Source organism: Coenobita brevimanus, chromosome 101 (genome assembly GCF_032717465.1).
Source record: "Coenobita brevimanus isolate Jiangsu-jjx chromosome 101, ASM3271746v2, whole genome shotgun sequence".
Classification (NCBI taxonomy): Eukaryota; Metazoa; Arthropoda; class Malacostraca; order Decapoda; family Coenobitidae; genus Coenobita; species Coenobita brevimanus.
Window position 1 is genome coordinate 72,304,393 of NC_137054.1, and position 20,383 is coordinate 72,324,775.

A 20,383-nucleotide genomic window follows, 5' to 3' on the forward strand; every position below is an offset into this window, starting at 1 on the left:
GGACTGTCCCGGCTGAAAGCGGAACTCTAGGTCACCTTATATAATCAGCGCTACTCCCCGACATTTGTTTACATTCTTTTAGGCCACGCCCAGTCACTTTTGCAGCCAATAGCAGGCTTGGACAGGATCGGACCAACATAAGCCCGTTCTCGTGATCACTTATGAGTCCAGACTGGTCTTTATTAGTCCAAATTGGCCCACGAAAATGTGGCATTTCGTGCCTTGAAAGTAAATGTAGAAAAGAGTTAAGTGATGTTATTAAGAGAGAAGGTGACTCCCAGTGCGATGTAACAGTGAATGGAGAGAGACTGGAATTGGTGAGAGTTCAAATACCTCTGGGTACAGTGATAGAAAAGAGAGGAAAATGTGCGAAAGAAGTTGAAAGTAGAGTGACACAAGGAAGAAAAGTAGCTGGTGCAGTGAAGGCCTTGACAAGAAACAGAGGCTTGAGTGTTGCAGCTGCATGAGACTTGAAGGAGTGCTAGTGCCAACTTTAACATATGGATGTGAGACTATGGAGTGGCATGAAAATGAAAAGTCAAGAGTAAGAGCAGTGGAGATGGGACTGCTGAGGAATGTACGTGGAGTACAAAGAGTGGATAGGATACGAAATAATGTGATTCGTGAAAGATGCGGAGTGAGGATTCTGAGGAAGTCGGTGGACACCAGAATTGAAGAGAGTGTACTGAGATGGTTTGGTCATGTGGAAAGAATGGATGACAATAAAGTGGTGAAAAAGGTATATCTGAGCGAATTCGAAGGAGGGAAGAGGCGAGGTAGGCCAAGGAGAAGGTGGAGAGATATGGTGGATGAATGTGTGAGGAAGAGAGGTTTGGAAGTTGGTGAGGCTAGGGAACTGACAGGAGATCGAGCTGGCTGGATGAATGTTGCGAGAAGTGCACGATCAGGGATTTTTGGCACCCCTTTTTAACATGGCAGCGTCTGGATTGACTGTATCAGATATGATTATGTGAAGCTACAGAACGTGGTGAATGTTTTTGGCGTATCTGATAGAGCCAGGATCCTGGGGGCTTGAATGATGAGTGAATGGAAGTGTGGCCCATTGGATTGAACAAATTTGGGCTGTATGGACATTGCTACTCCTCACCCTGCCCTTGGGAGGGAAAGGAGGTCCGGATAATGATGATGATAATGATGATGAATCACATATAGAATACAGTGGTCCTTTACTTTTTATGGGGAGATTAAATAAGTAAATTCTGACATCAGATGGTATTATGGAGCACCACAAAGGAGGTCTAAGCCACCACTGTTACCAAAAATTAAATTATTCATGAAATTGTCAGTCTGCTAAGGTTCCACAGGCCAGTTATATATTGTACAGTACTATATTTGTCCCTCTGTTTTCTCTCTCTTCTCAGAAATGGGGATGATGAACTGCAGGATAATGGCAGCTTCCACTCGGTTCATTTATAGATGAGCCCGGGTCCACAGCAAGAATAGTTTTCAAATTACGATTTAAACTGGAAAAATTTGCATCATTCCAGTACAGCTTTCTTGAGAGATGTGATGGATTTCTCACCTGTGTTGTACCTGTAGAATTTATGGCCAGTTTCTGAACTGTCCCCTTCTTTTGAAAGGATACTGTTGCTGCTGCAGCCTTTTGGATGACAGTTCTCTTTGTTAACTGAAAAAGTGGGTGTTTGAGCCTGTTAATGCGTCATTAGTTGACCTCAGGAAGGGCATCAGATTGCAGAGAACTACAGGCATTTTGTTTTCAAATAGGAGCAACACCCTAATTTCCCCAAGAGGGGAGTGCTTGGTGTAAAACCACATCAGTAGACCTAATACCATGTGACAGTGCGATTTGCGTCGGAGAAAAGTTTGGTTTTATAATTTTCATGTAACTTTACTGTCTTCATTTGCTGGTTCATCAGTGTCATGTACTGATTTTGTCCTAAAATTATAGACTTACAGCATATGTTCATATCATCACTTGTGAGGAGTTTAACTTATATACCTGGGGCACAGTACAGTACCCATTTTGATGTAGAATGTACTTAGTTAGAGGTACTTGTGTTACATAATTTACATAAGTGTCAGTGGAATGCATATTTGTGATAAATACTAATACTGTTTGTTCACATATGCTGCAGAAGACAATGTAACATCTGAGGGTCCAACCTGCCAGCAGTCTGCATATGGCTGCTGTCCTGACCGTAAAACTGATGCCCTTGGACCAAACTATGCCGGCTGTCCCTCAATTTGTCAGTGCCATAAGGTTAGCACTGCCAGAAATACTGTACTGTATACCTGGTAATGTATTTCTCACTTAATGTTATGCTTTAGGCACTTGAAAGCTTAGGTTATACGGTATATATCTCCTATTGCATATTCACTGTTAACTAGTTTATATATTTTTTGGAGCTATTCTTTTCTTGTGGTTATCAGTGAAATGAATTTTTATGGGACTGATTTTATGATTGCTTCGTTTCATTGTCCATGGCTACCATAAGGTAGTAATTTATGCATATAATGTGAGCACTTCATCTCCCACCAGCTGGGAGCCCATGATCCTGTGTGTGACCCTGTAACAAACCAGTGCCAGTGTAAGCCTGGGGTAGGAGGGACCAAGTGTGACCGATGTGAACCTGGATTCTGGGGACTGCCTAGGATCCAGTATGGCAGTAATGGTTGCCTGCGTGAGTTTCATCATATGTGTATTCTTTTCCTTATGTTTATCAAACTGATTTAATGTATACATCTTATCTCTGAAAGCTAAGCTTTGGCTTGCTGGTTGCCTTATTGATTTACATCACTTTTCTTCATTCAACGGTGCCCATCAATATGTGTTCATGTAAATTTTTAAGTAGATTTTCCAATTGCTATTCTATACAGTATGTGCATAAAATAATTTCCTTTCAGATCCTGTGTAATATAGCTGTTATTAATGCAGGAAACAAAGCTATAACAACCATGAATAGAACTGACTGTTTTTTTTTTTTAAGGCAAGGTATTAAAGCACAGTGTGGTAGAACTGTAGGACTAAAGTTAGAATATTTTGTTATCTGCCAAGAGTTTAATTTCATGATTAGTTGAACATTGGTGCTGTATTATGGAGGTACAATAGAAATACAGTATTATGTATATATTGTCAGTGTCACACAATATAATACCCCTGATAACCAGATCTGAAAGTTGTTTCCTTATTGTGTCTGATATTCGTAGTCCTAAACACCCCTTATGTGGGAAATTATGGTTCTGTCTGTGGTTGTGGCTCCTTTTGTTTTAGCATTCACGTATATCAACAGATGATAAAGACTTATACAGTATATATCTTTGTATTTACTTTTAATGGTACTCTAGGCTATTTAATACATGATTTTCTCATTACTGTACTGTAGTTGTTATTTTAGTTCTCTATTCCAAAAAATTTCTCTTTTAAGTTAAGTCTGTGGACCCAATGTTTTCAAATTTGAGAGCTTTCACTGAACCTCATTCTAGTAATAGAAAAGAGAGGTAAATGTGCAAAGGAAGTAGAAAACAGAACAGCGCAAAGAATAAAGACTCAATTCAAAGCAAACATTTGGAGGTTGCAGGAGGATTGCATGAAATATTGGAGTGCCAACATTAGTATATGAGTGCAAGCCTTTCAACAGTAATGTATGGGTGCAAGGCTGATGTGAGATGAGTGCAAAAGGCATGAGTAAGAGCAGTGGAAGTGTGATTGTTCAGGAGTATGTATGGAGTACATAGAGTGCATAGAACAAGAAATTTGGTTAAAGATTTGGATTAAGGAATTTTTTTTATAATATGGTAGAAGAGTGTGTGCTGAGATGCTATAGTCATATGGAGAAAACGGGTATGGATGGTGTAGTGAAATACCTATACAATAGTTAATTTGAAGGTAGGAGGAGGTGTGTTAGTCCAAGAAAAAGTTGGATTATAAGGTAAACAAATATGTGGGAATGCAAGATAGGGAAGTTGATAAAGTTATGAAATGGACATGAAATCATGTGGATGGATTGAGTTTATACAAATAAGCTTATGATGAGCTTTTGGCAGCCCTTCTTTAACAAGGCAGTCAGTGGCATGACTCTCCAACAAGAATTTGTGATATGCATCTGTAAAGAATATATGTTGTAGATGGTTATGTTTTTGAAGTAGAGCCAGGGTTTCACAGGGCATAATAGCTCTACCACTTCTAAGATTTCTCTTTCTGCATGTATGGATATTACCTCACTCCATCTGATTAGGTGAGAATAAAGGTTTGAATAAGGATGGTGATGGTGATGATGAGATGAAGGCATTACAACTATTGATTATGTACTGTATTTTACATTGTGGTGCGGTGAGGATCTGTCCGTTCTCCCCTTTGGGGCTAAGATGTGAATGAATGTGTTTGAATGGATGAGTAAATGGAGAGTGTGTCGTCCTGTCTTGGCTACCTCCCTTTCCTTGGGGGAAGCAGCCTAGGTATATAGATAGATAGATAGATAGATTTTACATTGCCGAATTTTTGAAGAGAGGTATAAAGTACCTGTAGTGTACAGTAGTATATGGATACCTTACTTACTGATAACCTGTCTCAGTTGAAGCGGTGAGAATCAGATAGTAAATATTTAAATTGCCTATTTCTCTTTTGAGATTAACTTCATTGGTTTAAACCCAGGAGTGAGCTTAATCCTAGCAAGATGATTTTATATTTTCAGCATGTGGCTGCTCACTGTTTGGCTCAGTGCGTGATGACTGTGAGCAGATGACCGGGCAGTGTGTTTGCAAGCCAGGCATTAGTGGCAAGAAATGCAATAGCTGTCCTGATGGGTTGGTGCTGGGACCAACAGGGTGCCGGCCTCAGAGTGACACTACACCCCCACCTCGGACGTGTGCTGAACTACAGTGTTACTTTGGTGCACGCTGCCTTGAACACAGTGGCCATGCTGAGTGCAAGGTAAGGGAGTCATATGTGGACTGCTGGTAGTGAAGATTTAATGATGATGCATAATTTGTGAATTTAGAGTGAGTTGTTGGGTAGTATTTTTAAATGTATTTGGAAATGGATGACAGTCTGTTGATTTTTCCTGAAATATTTTGTATTGTGTGGAGGTTTTTCATGAATATTATTGTATACTGGATCCCCCTTTTGTTTTGTTTGTAAATAAGCTGATAAATCAAGTAATAGAACTACCTGTACTAGAATTTTATAATAATATTGCTGAAATAGGGTTAAATAGTGCTGACCATAGAATCTTAATGTTGCCTTTTCCTGTTTTGACTGCCAGTGAATTCTTTATAACTGGCACTTTTAGGAAACAAAAGACCAACCATCCAGCCAACAGGCTGAGATTGGCATTGACTGCTGCTCGCAGACTCGGTCTTTATTCCATTCAACACTGCCTAGATCTTGTCTCATAGAAATAAGCTCATCCCACTGAAGGTAAACTATCTTGTACTCAGCTCATTAATAATTTTAAATATTTAGTTATACATACAGTAGTCTTGTGCATTGGCAGAGAATATTCTTAATATATACTGTACATGGCTGTTCATGGAGGGGATGGATTGGAGTGGTTTATGAGAGAGAGGTGTGTGAGCTGGGAGCAGCAAGGCAGTGAAATGGTGGGGGACGGCGACATTGAGGCGATTTTGTTTGTGGCCACCTCTTATAGGATTAAGGCATCTGGCAGTAGATAGATAGATAGATGTTCTTGAAACAAAGAGAACACCACAAGAATGTACTTCAGTGTTTATTTTTTCCCCCTGAAAATGTTAACAACTTATCTACAAACAAGTACGGTAATCCCTTGATTATCCGGACGTCCATTTTCCGAACAATCCATTATCCGGATGCTGTGATCTGGCTTTTTGAAACCATTATTCATACCGTATATTTTTCCAGTTTTTCCGGACAAAATGCTTGTGTCAGGGTGGAAATTACGGCTGCATGAACATTTTCATCCAGCCAGGCTGGTTTTTTTTTCATGTTTTTTTCTTGTCACTGCAGGGTATGGCCCTGCAGTGGTGATTGCTTGTCTGTGGTTGATGGGTCAGCTTGACCATGGTAATTGCTTGGCTGTGGTTTAAAGGTGTGCTTGACCACAAAGAGTTGTGTAAAATACCAGGAATAAGTGTTGTAGAATATGTACGTTAGTGGCCCTTCACAGTGGCTTTCAAAGTTAAGGTCCGTACAAAGGGGTGTCAGGGAAGAAGTCCATTATCCGGACTGATCAACTATCCAGACATGCCATTGGCTGTAATACAGTGGACAATCAAGGGATTACTGTATACCGATTAGAAGAAAAAATGTTCAACCCAGATCTTTTTAATACATAACAAATGGACCTTAAGTTGCGAAAGGTGAGAAACCCTGAGAGGTCAACCATTTGCTCCTATCCACAGGCCATGGATTGATACCTGGAAAGTCATATGGCCATAAAACATCTTCCAACAAAATCCTGTGACAGGGCAGTGCCTTAGCCCCTCAATAGGGATTGTATGGTTTGAAACTATCAGTAACTAGCAAACTTTAGTTTGTATGTTTGACTTTACCATCATTTTGTAAACTTAGGAACTTTCCATTGATACAGTGTGAGGCACAGTGCCCAGAAGACTCTGCCTCAGCTCCTCCTGTGTGTGGATCTGATGGTGAAACTTACTCAAGTGAGTGCCACTTGCGTCTGTTTGCCTGTCACTACCAGAAGGATGTGGTGGTAGATGCACTTGGCCCATGTCCAGTCCCAGGTGAGTGCTACTTAAGGATATCAGACCACACTCACAACTCCTCAGAATGTCTGCTACAGTATCTGATTGGTTATTTCTGTGATACTGAAGATTTATAAGTAAAATTTGCTTCACACCAACTCAAGTAATTTCAGCAAGCACCTATCAAGAATAGGTATTCTGAGGTAGTTGGAGAAGGTATGGTTTGGAGGGACGGAGATAGAGATGATGAGGGAGGGAGGGAAGGGAGAGCACGCCTGTGTCTGTGTCGTGCTGCGTTACACCTGCACCTCGCCCTCTTAGCCTCGCTCTCTTCCATTTTACGCACTTTTATTGATAATGTAAACACTTGACTGGTGAGACACTGCCTTGTTGAGATGTCACCTGCTGGTCAGTTTTACTCACAGGCAAGTCTCCAAGCAGTGTTGATCTTCAGTGGTCTAGGGAATGCCAGATAAATCACAGTTTCACATCACCATACCCATAATTATATAACCACTTATTATTATTATTATTATGTATATTTAGTGTTGATCAGGTGATAAAGTTATTTTGATGTGCACAGTAATGTTATACGTTATGGCAATATGCTCTAGAGAAAATACGGCTCAAACTTACACTTCCACCCTGAGGAATTGATCATACCTGGCATTCCACTTCATGAAAAATATTTGAAGAAGAAAATGTAAATGAACAAACAACATTTAAATAAGTTTCTTAGCACGCAAAAGAACTGTTACCCAAAGCATCTATCACTAAAACTAGGACTTTTAGTCTGAAAGTGCACACCCTTTCAATATGACACAGGATGATAAAGTTTTAACTTGACAGTTTAGCTTTGATCATAATTTTCTTTTAAGATTTTGTTTTACATTATTACTGTTATTCAAGAATATTTTGCCAGCTGCTCTTTTCTGAGTCAACAGACACTGTCACCCTCTATGGAACTTCATAGTTTGCATCAGTTCATTTAGTGTCAACTTACCTCGTAATTTAGATTTCCTTAGTACAGTAGCTCTTGTTTATAGAACCCCATATGTACCGATGAGTTCCTGAGTGTGGCAGGTGTGAATGCTGGACATTTACCTGTCTGTGGTCACCTGTGTTGCACTCTTGTTCTGCCCGAATGTTGTGAGCCCCACTTGTGACCCGACTCACACCCCAGCTCTGTCTTATTTCTTGCATTATACTTACTCAGACCCATAATGCATTTTTACATTATATGTGCTGTAGTTTTGGAGGGGTTTGTTTCAGAATTTACATTGTTTTGGTACCCCAAACAGCAATATTCACATGACTGCATTATTTGGAGTTCTTGTGTGGTAGAGTTTGTTAACTTTGTAATTCACCTGCTGATTTGGAAACTTTTGCGAATAAAAGAAGGGGGATTTGATATTTCATTTAAACTTCTAAGAAAGAGAGAACTATAGTGGGAGTGAGGACAGACCTAGGAGTGTGAGCCAGTGTCTTGTTTAGCACTGCTCTTATGTGCCAACAACCTGATGTAGGCAACCAGTCTGATGGTGTGACGGAATCGCCGCTGCGCCGCTCCACTGCTCCTTTATCTACGGAGCCTCACCGGGCAGAGACAGCCAAGGCCACCCGTCATCTGCTTCACCCGGAGTATGTGGTGGGTGCTGGCAGCCGCCACAGCACCCACAGTCTCTCCAACAGCATCTTCGGTGTCCCACCCACACCTGTTACCATCGTCGCCCTTGGTCTTCTGGGCTCCATCTGCTACCAAGACAAGGACTGTTCTGTGCCTTACTCACTCTGCAAAACTTCTGTCTGCGTCTGCCGTGCTGGCTACACCCAGAGTGCCAACCGTCTTACCTGCGTAGGTAAGTGATGACACAGGCTGTCCCAGGTAAGGTGCTGCACTGCATGGCTCCCTGCACCAGCACTCTATATGTCACGTAGTGCTTACACTCAGCTAGTTGTTGGTGTTGTACTTATAGCAAATAATAAAAACCCTGGTATCAAGAGTTCTAACGTATTATAGTGCTGTACTCTGAATTCTTTTTGTGTTACATTCTCTATAATACAAATTGTTTTGAACATAAGCTTGATGGCAACTCCTCCTTTCAGTAAACACACCTGGGAGGGAGGAAGTACGTGGTTTATGCAGCCGTCAGCCTTGCCAGCGAGGAGGAACCTGCAGAGATCTGCCAGATGGGAGCTACCGCTGTGATTGCTCCCCTAGAGCCACTGGAGCTCACTGTGAAGAGGAGCTGCCCCCACCCTATGATGTACCCTCATTTAGTGGATCCTCCTACTTGGAGGTGAAGAAGATCAAGGCATACAATAAGGTTCAGGTATGGTTTAATACTCTATTTTATCTATAAGCACTGTCATATTGCACCTTCTGGCTTGTACAGTCACTTTATATACCAAATGTTCTAGAATGTCCAAATATTTTGCCCCATCTTTTTATAGTAGGCCCAACACTTCAGCTCAAGGCCAAGCTCTTCACAGTTAATATATTTGTTTTCTCCCAGAGTTATGTTTATTCTTCACCCACAGTTAATGTTTTTTTCATTGTTATCAGTACAGTAGAAAATGTGAATAGTGAAATTATTATGAACTGTATTGTGATTAGACGAGCATAAGAAACCTAAATATTAAAGTATCCATCCATCCATCCATCATCCAATCCTACATTGCTTCAAGAGGAGCGTAGGAGCCTGGGGCTAGGCAGTTGGTCTTGACATTTAAGATGAGAGTGACCAGCCTCACTCATCCCTGAGTGGTATTACATGAGCAATCAATCCCAACCATCCCTTGGATATAAACCTTCACTGGCTCAATCCGACTGGAGCGCAATAATTACCCAATAAACCACCAGGTGCCAAAATCTGGTTATATGGTTACCACCCAGCATAGTAAATGGTTTCCTGGTGTACAGGAAAACATCTGGCTTGTCACTCAGTGTAGAGTCACCCATAGGCAGAAGGAAAAGGAAAGAATGAAGGAAAGAAAGACAGAAAAGAGAGTGTAAAATCACCCATAGGCAGAAGGACAAGGAAAGGATGAAGGATAGAAAGACAGAAGAGGATGGAAGGTATCCTAAATTTAAAACTATTAATCAGTTAGCATACGCAGTGAAAGGTTTTTGATGTGACTTGTTATATGAGGCATAAGAATACAGGTATATCAGATATTTATCGTACTGTAGACAAATCCAGAGGGATTATGGAAGTTGACACAGGTATTGCATGGATGGAAAACAGTTCACTGTTGTAAAGAGTTATGGTGATAAGGAAGTATGTGTACCAGTACCATAGATTTGTGTGTGTGTGTGTGTGTGTGTGTGTGTGTGTGTGTGTGTGTGTACAAGGATGTGTGATGTCCCCATGATTGTTCAGTATCAGTGTGGATGGGGTTAAGAGAGATGCCAAAACAAGATTTATAGAAAAGGGAATGGACCTGGTGATGGATAAAGAATGGTGATTTCAGATCAGTTTCTGTAGAATCTTTGCAGACTTATTCAGAACTTTGTTAAAATCTATTGTGGTGTGATTTGAATATAGTGTGAGTAATAGTGAACTGTTGAGTGTTAAGAGGAAATATAACTCAGTCTGATGTGTTGATAAATGGTGAAACTTAAATTGTTGGAGGAGCTCAAGTGTCTTGGTGCAGTAAATGAAAAATATGGTAAATGTATAATGACGGCACAGGATAGGGTGGCTCAAGGAAGAAATGTGTACAGCACTACGAAGCCTTGGTATGAAACAGTTGACAGTTCGGAGGGTGCAATATGATTGCAGGAAAGTGTTTTAATGCGTTTGTAAATGTATGGGGGAGAGACTGATACTGCCTACCTAGTAAGTTTGTAAAGTCTAGAATGTGAAAGGAGGATTTAGGACCGCTAAGGAATAATTATGCATTGTGTTGTTTGGCTAGGATAAGAAACATAGAGGTATATGAAAGCTGTGGACTAAGAAAGTCTGCTGAACAATGTTAGATGAGTGTGCATAAAGGATTGTTATATGAAGAGAATTGTTAACAGAATATAAACAATCTAAATATTTATTTTTTCATTGATAGTCATGTATGTCTTTGAGGACCTTACCTTACCCCATCCTTAGGTGGGAGAAAGAGTTCAAGGTGATAATCATGGTGACAGTGTATGGTACACAGTTTCAGAATATAGATATGAACAATGAACATTAAACTTACACTGTATATTTAAAGTTACACTTACCCATCAGTTAGGCTATGTATCTTAAACAGAGACAGATATAATCCCATCAACACCCTTCATTTCAAATACTCTGTCCCCATGGTACTATCGCTTGAAAAAATATCCTTACTTATGTGAACGCAAGACTTCACAGTGGGGAGAGCGATTCAAACAGTATTGGTAATCCATATTCCATCATCTGTTGTGTCAAAATGACTTACGTCACTTTTGTAAGGATACCTTTTTTGAGTGATAGTACATTAATGAAAATGAAAAGTTAGCTTCTTGTTGCATGTTAATGCCATATTTCCTCCAGATGATATTTATCAGTTTTATATATAAAATGTAAACAGTAACCAGATATTATTGGAAATATATATTTTACTCTAACCTCATTTCATTTGTTGTGTCAAAATGACACATCACTTTTTTATGGATACTTTTTTGAGCTATAGTACATTAGTGAATATGAAAAGTTAGCTTCTTGTTGCATGTTAATGCCATATTTCCTCCAGTTGATATATATATATATATATATATATATATAGTGTAAACAGTAACCAGATATTATTGGAGATAAATATTTTACTCTAACCTCATTTCATCTGATGACATTCTCTTTTTTTTATTCTTTCTATCTCCAGCAGTTTTACTCAGCTTAAGAAAGTCATTTCATTTTGAAGGTACCAGTATGCTTGACAGCTAAATCTACCTCAAACTAATCTCATAAACCTAATTAAATGTTTAGAAGTTAGTCTTTCTGTCAGGTTATCACCCAGTCAAGAGAGCAAGAATAAGGAGAGAAATACACCATCAGTTTGAAAAGATTAATAACACTGGATTGTCATTATTTCCTGTGTGGAACTTTGTTAACATCCCATTGTTATGGTACTGGTCAGGTTGAAATGGAGTTCCGGACATTCACTGACAGTGGGGTGCTTCTGTATAGTCAACAACAGCAAGATGGCTCTGGAGATTTCCTCTCACTTGCCCTTGTTGATGGTTTTGTTGAATTTCGATACAACCTAGGCTCAGGACCAGCTCTTATCCGCAGCCACCAACGTGTCCAGATGAAGCGCTTTCATAGAGTAAGTATTGTTAAAATTTGTACACTATCTATCTCTCTGTCTTTTTATATCCAGATGCTATAATCCTGTAAGGGGTGGCCATTTGTCTTTATGTTAGTTGTTTTATGGGGAGGGGCACTCACTAACCCTCCACCAACCCACATGTTGACATGTAGGGAACACGTTAGGGTTGCCATATCTGAACAGTGAAAATACCGGATGCCTCTGCTGAAAGCCATGCTCCCGCCTCCCAACACAGACTTTGGGCTTTTGGCATTATGAAACATTCATTTATCATTCATCATCCAATCCTACGTTGCCCCATGAGGAACATAGGAGCATGGGGCTAGGCAAGTTGGTCCTGACATTTAAGATAAGAGTGACCAGCCTCGCTCATCCCTGAGTGGCATTACGTGAGCAATAAACCCCAACCATCCCTCGGATGTAAACCTTCACCAGCTCAGTCCGATTGGAGCTTCGTAATTACCCACCAAACCACCAGGCGCCAATATTTGGTTATATGGTTACCACCCAGCATAGTAAATGGTTTCCTGGTGCACAGGAAACCATTTGGCTTGTCACTCAGTGTAGAGTCACCCACAGGCAGAAGGAAGAGGAAAGAAAGACAGAAGAGGGAGTGTAAAGTCACCTTTAGGCAGAAGGACAAGGAAAGAATGAAGGAAAAAAAGACAGAAGAGGATGGAAGGAAAGAAGGATGGAGGAGAGGAAAGGGCAGACACCTGAGACCAACACTACATCGAGTAAGTGGATGGTGAGTGCCCCCACCTACCATAAAGTAAGAGACCTTTATATATATATATATATATATATATATATATATATATATATATATATATTCATACTGTATATACATCAGTGCTACCATTCTGGATCCATCCATCCATCCATCGGTGATACAACATCCTGACATATAAGATAGGAGTGACCAGCCTCACTCATCCCTGAGTGCCATTATGTGAGCAATAAACCCTAACCATCCCTTGGATATACATTTGCACAGGCTCAATCCGATTGGAGCACCTTCTTTAATCTTTTTACAGTACAGTATATTGGAAAACAGACAAATTACAGAATTGGCAAGATTATGACTGTCAAATGCAACACCACCATAGATGCAGGATAAGATCATAAGAATAACAAACGCTACAATGTAAAAATGGAAACTAAGCCAATAATTGTGTGCAGTTACCATTTATTTTATGGCTATAACAGCACTAAATATGAAAAAACAAAAAATCGTGGCCGAACAAGAGGAAAAGGCAGGACATTTTAGCTAGCTGCCAGAAATAAATCAGCCAGGTTGGCAACACTTACCAGCTGACGAAAACAACGAATCTCTCTCTCTCTCTCTCTCTCGTCATTACAGAGTTTAGTAGTATATTAAATTTTTCGAGAAGAAGTGGTTGAAGCAGAAATTCGGGACTTTTGGATAATTTTTAAAAATCTTCCCAGATGAAGATTTTGACACGTAAATGCAGGACATGTCTGGGAAAATCAGGACGTATGGCAACCCTAGAACACGTATGAGTTGGTTAAATGGTTGCCATGCAGCGTTGTAAATGGTTTTGTGGCTTACAGGAAACTGTCAGGCTTGTAGCTCAATGTAAAGACCTGAAAAAGAAAGAAGAGTAATAAAAAGTGAAAGGAAGTATGGGAGATGTAGGAAGAGAGGAGAGCAGACACAAAAAGAATGATAAATTGAAGGAAGAAGTAAGTGAGTGGTCACCACCACCACCACATATGTAAAATAGGCTCACACAATATAATGCATAATGTTGCATTGCACGACATGCCACACTAAGGTGCAGACACAACAGTAGTGTGTAGGAAACCAATGGGACAACCCCATACAAGCAATTACTTATTTGTGGTTGACAGGTCTGCGTGACCCAGTAATGTTTTATATAATTATCCTATCGATGTGTTCCTTTAGTTATGGGTGATGGTGGTAGGATCCACAGGCAGGAAAGAGGAAAAACACAAAAGTTGGAGGACTGTTTTTAGCATCCCGTACTGAAATGGACCACACATTTGTCCACTATCATTCATCACTTCAGAATGTGAGTTACTCAAATGTACCTTATTTATGATTATGGCATGTTTTAGTATAAGTGGTATTAAGGCATGGAAACATTCATTAATATCTACATGTTTTTTTTCAGGTGGTAGCCAAGAGGTACCAACGAGATGGGATCCTGCAGTTGGATGACACAGAGGATGCAGTGGGCAAGGCACCTGGCAACCTTAAAAGCCTTGACTTGCGTGGTTCCACATATATTGGTTATGTTCCCACTAGTGAAAGGAGGTCAGTTTTCCCAATATTTTTTATACACACAAACAAGCATGCCTGTTTTTATGAAGGGAATTATTGTTTGGTGCTTAAGCTGTGGTGTTCTTAATATTGTTACGGCATATATTTAACTTTTATTAATAATTTCCATTTTGTTTTGTATGCATAAAACAATGGAAAAATTTATACATCATTTTGCTCCATGATTAATGGTCTTAAGTAAGTCTAAGACACATGGACTGTGTGCAGAATTATGTACAGTGAATGGTACTACACACAAACAAATAAAGGAAAGCATAGAAAGAACACATATCAGAAGAGGCCTTTAAATTAAGAGTAATTAATATATGCATAGCTTTCACTTGGCATTACCACAGGAGTCTCATGTTCTCCTGCCAGCAGATACTAGTCAACATAGCATAATAGGTGTACAGGTATGAAAAATAAAAGTTAATATATGCAGAGAAGTATGTAAAGAGATTAGTAAAGAGAAAGAAGAAAACATTAGTGACAACCATAGGAAAAGAAATGTAACTTTGAAAACAGGAGATTGTTTCAGAAAGAGGTACAGTATTGTAGGACTGCTTGTGGGAAAATGTATGGGATGAAAATATAAGAATGCTATCATCTTAAAACAAAGCAGATGGAAAGACTCAAAAAATTGATGAAATGAAAATGACAAGGAGTGGTCATAAAATGGTTTGGTGGTGCATAAAGCAGTAGTTGTGCCTAAGAAGGAATTGGTGGCAGGTCTGAAGAATGTTTTGAAAAGGTTGAAGAATGAGAAGAGACCATGGATTGATGATGATATACAGTATATGCAAAGTGATGAAATGTAGCCTAGGGGTTGCTGAAAATAATTCACAAAGCATGCATTGGTGGAATCGTATTAGTTGAGTTTAAAAAATTCATGCTTGTACTCACGATCAAAAGTTACAGTGACTGAAGTGAGCCTGAAAATGTTGCAGAATACCTGGTAAGTGTGGTTAGATTTGCATGTAAAATAAATGGAAGAATAACGGGAGATGGATATGCGAGTATAAGTGTGACTGGTTACTAATGATCAGGGTAGTTTCTGTTAGGTGGATAGTGCAGAAATCAGATAAGAATAATTGTTTGATAATTATGGCATTCATGAATCTGGAGAAAAAAATAACAAGATCAGTAACTCAAGATGTAAGAAGTTATGCCATTTATTTTTGTCCAGTGGTTTTGCACACCCACTTGCATGTTTTTTTTTTTTGTGTTTTTTTTTTTTTTGATGGTAATGAACTTTATCTAAATTAGTTGTGGACTTAGGTTAGGTAACAGTGTCCCCCACAAGGCTAGCCTTGGAACCCCCAGTAACATGTGCCCATGGAACCCATCTTCACTTAATGTTATGATCTTTGACAACCATAACTCAGTCTTCATGCAAGGGATACCTGTAGTTATAAGTTATCAGACTATTTCTTGTACTGTAGTATGATTTTTAGATCATAGCAGTGGTATCATTTTAATATCAATCTTACCAGGGTATGGGAGAATGCAGGAACATCTGAAGGGCTAGTGGGGTGCCTACGTGAAGTACGAATAAATGGACGCCCGTTGGACCTGGTGTGGCCTGGGTCACCCCATGTTACAAGAGCAGAGCATGTAGGGGAGTGTTCAGCCTCACCTTGTGTCTCTTTACCCTGCCTTAATGCCGGCTCCTGCAGACCTACCCATGACGACAACTTTAAGTGTCTCTGCATCCCAGGCTACACAGGTTAGGCTAAGATTGGTTTAAAGTAGCTGATTGTCAGAGCATTTATAAAAGTAATCAGAGCTGCTTTGTAACCTTATCGGGCCACTCAGCATTTGCCCAGATGAGAGCCACTTGTGGACCACTCCTGTGCAGTAATCTGATGTTCACTTGTGGTTGACAACACCTTGCTGCAGCGAGGTCCCAGGAAATACGTGGAGATTTGGTTCCTGGTGGATACCACATTTCCATCTCCACACAGCTAACAGAGGCACCACAGTAGGCTCCACTTCATCCTGTGATCTGATTGAATGGTTACTCCTCATCATTATAAATGGTAAATTTTGTAAATGAATAAATGTGCACATAATTAGGCATGTGAGGTTGGGATTGTGTGATACGTGAATGTATGTTGGCCCATTTCATTAAGCAAGCTGTTAACACTTAACAGTTCTCCCAGTTTTATACTTCTGTTTCTGACTTTTATCTTACCCCATCCATAGGTAGGAAAAAAAGATCACAGTGATGATGATGACGATGCTTTTATTTGATATGTGCTGAAAGAGATAGAATCTGTTGCCAGTTTACCCTTGCTTGTTTAGCCCTTTGACTTCTGTGATTTCAGTCAGCTGAACAAAGTCACTTGGTGTTGAATTAACCGAAGCTGTGCAGTGTATCAATAGCAGATAAAGTTACTTGAGTTCTGTTTTTTTTTCCTAAAAGATTTCAAGCTTAACAAATTATTGTGGTGTCAATCTGAATAAATTGCAACACCCAGGGTTCACCAAGCACAGTGAATGGGTTGACCCCTTGCATTTGATTTTTTTTTTTTTTTTCTATCTTCAAATGATTTTACTAGCCTTATGAGTGACTTTTTCAACAAGATGGGGATAAGAGACTTGTTGGAGGAAGGGATTAGATATAGTCTTGTGTAATAACTGAAGTGAAACTTAACAAATTAATCGCTGGTCTGGCCGGGACTTGAACTCGGGCCCCAGCCCATCATACGCGCGCACGTTACCACTGAGCCAAAGAGAAGGTCCCTGCTTTGGCTCTAAGCATTGTGGGCTTTTATACACCCCATTACATTTGATTAACCTCTTCACCATGAGAATCTACCCAAAGCTGATAACTAAATAAGTAGATAAATAAATAAATGAAACAATATGTAGGTAGTAACAAAAAATTTAAAGAATTCCCCAGGCTAAAGGGGTTAATGATAATGCTACATGAAGGTGTTATATTGCAGGTGAGCAGTGTGAGGTGAGGCTGGATCCATGTGAGCGTGAGCCATGTCAGGCTGGAGCCACCTGTCTCTCCCTCCCCTCTGATGGTTTCCTTTGCAAGTGTCCTCCAGGCAGAACTGGCACCCTCTGTGACCAGAGTGAGTAACTGTTTTGCTAAAGTTTCATTAGGAACCCAGAATTCATATGGCAGATGGTAAAGTGTGAAATATTTTATACTAAAGTTCTGTGAATTTATGATGATTTGACATTTAATTCTTGACTAGAGGTAAGTACAGTGAACCCCCTACATAATGAACTGATTGGATGAAAATCAAGTATGTTTTTACCATAATTTTTACTATGGGGTTCATGTTTTTTACCACCTCCAACTCTACACATAAAGGTAAGATCTCAGTTTATATTTCCTCTGAGTCTTGAGGAAGCAGAGCCCACACCCAGTGAGGACATGATTATAATGTATATATTAGAAAAATATATAACAAAAGTCAGAACTGAAGTACATGGTGGTCACTGAGAAGTTCAGTAATGATTACAGGTCAAGGCTACAGGACAGACTGGGCTGGCCAAGATTGCTTTTGTCCACCCTTGAGGGTAGGCTGATTGTAAACAAAGACAGTTGTATGCCCAGTAACCCATTTTTGAAAGCACCAGATGTCTCTTTGAGATTGTTGAAGTGTCTGTTTAAAGAGGGGTTCATTAATTACAGTGCCCTTTACATCAAAAGTTCACAGTATTCTTTTTAGGAGGATGAACAACTGTTTAAAGTATTACCACATACCATTGTTACTGTATGAACAAACTGATGAAAGATTTAAGCATGTAACTGAAAAACCATTTTAAAAAACAGTGTGGAACGGTCTCCAAGAATCCTTCTAGCTTCTGAATCTTAGAATATCTCCAGGGTAAAATAGGGTAATTTCACCATGAATGGTGGTTTTTGCTAAATACAAGTCACCAGGTGTGGAATAGTGACACTTTTATTGCTTTATCAGTACATTCAGCCCTTCTGCTAAACATAACTATAATCATTTTGTGAAAAAAAAATAATTTGGCCCACACCACAGATAAAAAAAAAAAAAAGTCACAGCAAACTTACCGTGCCCAGCAGGGTAATTTTGCCATGACCTTTTTGTTGTTATTGTTGGTACCATATTTACTGTAATGCTTGGTAGGGGCGCTCATCATCCACTCGCTGAATGTGGTGTTGCTCTCGGGCGCCTGCCTTTTCCTGTCTTCCTTCTTTCCATCCTTCCTCTTCATTCTTTTTTTTATTCTTTCCTCATCCTTCTGCTTATGGATGACTCTACCCTGAGTGACAAGCCAAATAGTTTCCTGTACATCAGGAAACTATTTTCTATGCTGGGTGGTAACCATATAACCAAATTATGGCACCAGATGGTTTAATGGGCAAGTAAAGCACTACATTCAGATTGAGCTGGTGTAGGTTTATATCAAAGGGGTGGATGGGGTTTATTGCTCACATAATGCCACTCAGGGATGGGTGAGGCTGGTCACTGTCATCCTAAATATCAGGATCAACATGCCTAGCTCCAGGCTTCTGTGCTTCTCATGGGGCAACACTGGGTTAAATGATGAATGAATGAATGAATGAACTGCTGGTCTTGTTATAATACCACACTACATATCATACACAGTTGATTTTAAGTAGGCTTAGGTAGCCGTGGCCACCATACAGTAGGGCTTATGCCATGTATTGGGCAAACTTTACGTTGATGGCATCCATCATTGTTTCTCTGATTGTTTCACGGTTGGTTTGTTGGTCGGGGGGACTACCATGGCACAAGTGCATGGCAGGCTACTGTTTTGTATTGTGTGTGTGTGTGTGTGTGTGTGTGTGTGTGTGTGTGTGTGTGTGTTGTGTGTGTGTGTGTGAACATTGAAAACAGCTCTGAACCACTTTTAACCTGAAACATGTAAATAATGGGTGAACAGAATATTTTTATCCAGTTTTTATTTATCCAATAAATCCTGAAAGTTTTCTGTAAACAATTTCAATTCTCCAATCCCATTGTTTTTCACAATGGATCAAAACTCATATGACCTTGTTAGGTTGGCATTCCTCTAAAACCTAAGGCCAGCAGAATCCAAATCCATGCAATAGTTTTGGAGCTATGGGCCTTTGAATTGGAATGATTGGCGTCATAGCAAAATTACTCCGTTTTACCCTAAAACTTATTATTATTATTTTTTTTGTCATTACCATACAGTATCAAGATACATGAAAGCCTATTTAAGTGTATACCTATTGTAGATGTCAGCCTAGGAGTCTGAGGGAGGGCAGAGTTCCCTCAGACTATATCTCCCTTTATTTATTTATTTTTAATACAGTACAGTAGATGTGTCATTAAAATGTTAGTAACAGGCGCTGGGTGAAAGATAGGTTTTGACCACCAAATATCTGTAATGCCTGCATGTTTGAGGGGAGGGTATTATGTTTGATGGTCTTTTGATGGTATTTTGCAAACTTTTTCAGTGGATGAGCAAGATAAATCCCTTATATATAATGTTAACCTTGCTAGCCCTGTCAGTGCTGAGTTGCCTTGTTAGTTTAACTCAAGTGCTTCTTTCTTTCCCACCAGTGGACCGGACTCTGCGAGAGGTAGTCATCCCAGATTTTGATGGAGATGCATATCTAGAGCTACCAACATTAGAAAATGTTGGTCATTCTCTGGTGCTAGAGCTGTGGTTCCTGACTCGCTCTCCTGATGGCGTTCTTCTCTACAACGGTCAAGTTGGGGGAAGAGGGGACTTCATTGCCCTGAACCTCCGAAATGGCCATGTTGAGTTTTCCTACAACTTAGGTTCAGGACTGGCAACCCTTGTGTGAGTAAAATATTTATTTTTGTTTGTCCCTCTCCCCTCTAGTCTTACATAGTGCTCTTATTGTACCTTGATGCAAACTTTTAGAGAAGCTGCATTACTTAGTATCTGTTTAGGGCATATTGTTGTATTGTACATTGATCTAGAGGGAAGGGTGTATTTCGTCTGGGCATGATGGTGGTAAGCCAGCAGTGGTGCCCTCACGTAATTACAAGTTTCTTAGTACTGCACTCTCAGATCCGTCACCCCAAGTGGAGTGTCCGGTGTTTACCACTTCCATGTCTCATCATTGTTATTCGGATTTAATTGAATGTCACAAAATTAGATCTG

The 20,383-nt window shown here is 39.8% G+C and overlaps 1 protein-coding gene across 1 annotated transcript in view; it reads left to right on the forward strand.

Moving 5' to 3' along the window:
- LOC145414961 (agrin-like) overlaps positions 1-20,383 on the forward strand; it is a 208,390-nt gene that overhangs the window by 173,872 nt on the left and 14,135 nt on the right. Inside the window, exons 13-23 of the mRNA XM_080284372.1 lie at positions 2,118-2,242; positions 2,522-2,663; positions 4,674-4,912; positions 6,549-6,702; positions 8,190-8,522; positions 8,770-8,996; positions 11,764-11,952; positions 14,115-14,257; positions 15,757-15,989; positions 17,215-17,349; positions 19,813-20,056. Coding sequence (XP_080140498.1) covers positions 2,118-2,242; positions 2,522-2,663; positions 4,674-4,912; positions 6,549-6,702; positions 8,190-8,522; positions 8,770-8,996; positions 11,764-11,952; positions 14,115-14,257; positions 15,757-15,989; positions 17,215-17,349; positions 19,813-20,056 — 2,164 coding nt within the window. The remainder of the gene's footprint in view (positions 1-2,117; positions 2,243-2,521; positions 2,664-4,673; positions 4,913-6,548; positions 6,703-8,189; positions 8,523-8,769; positions 8,997-11,763; positions 11,953-14,114; positions 14,258-15,756; positions 15,990-17,214; positions 17,350-19,812; positions 20,057-20,383) is intronic.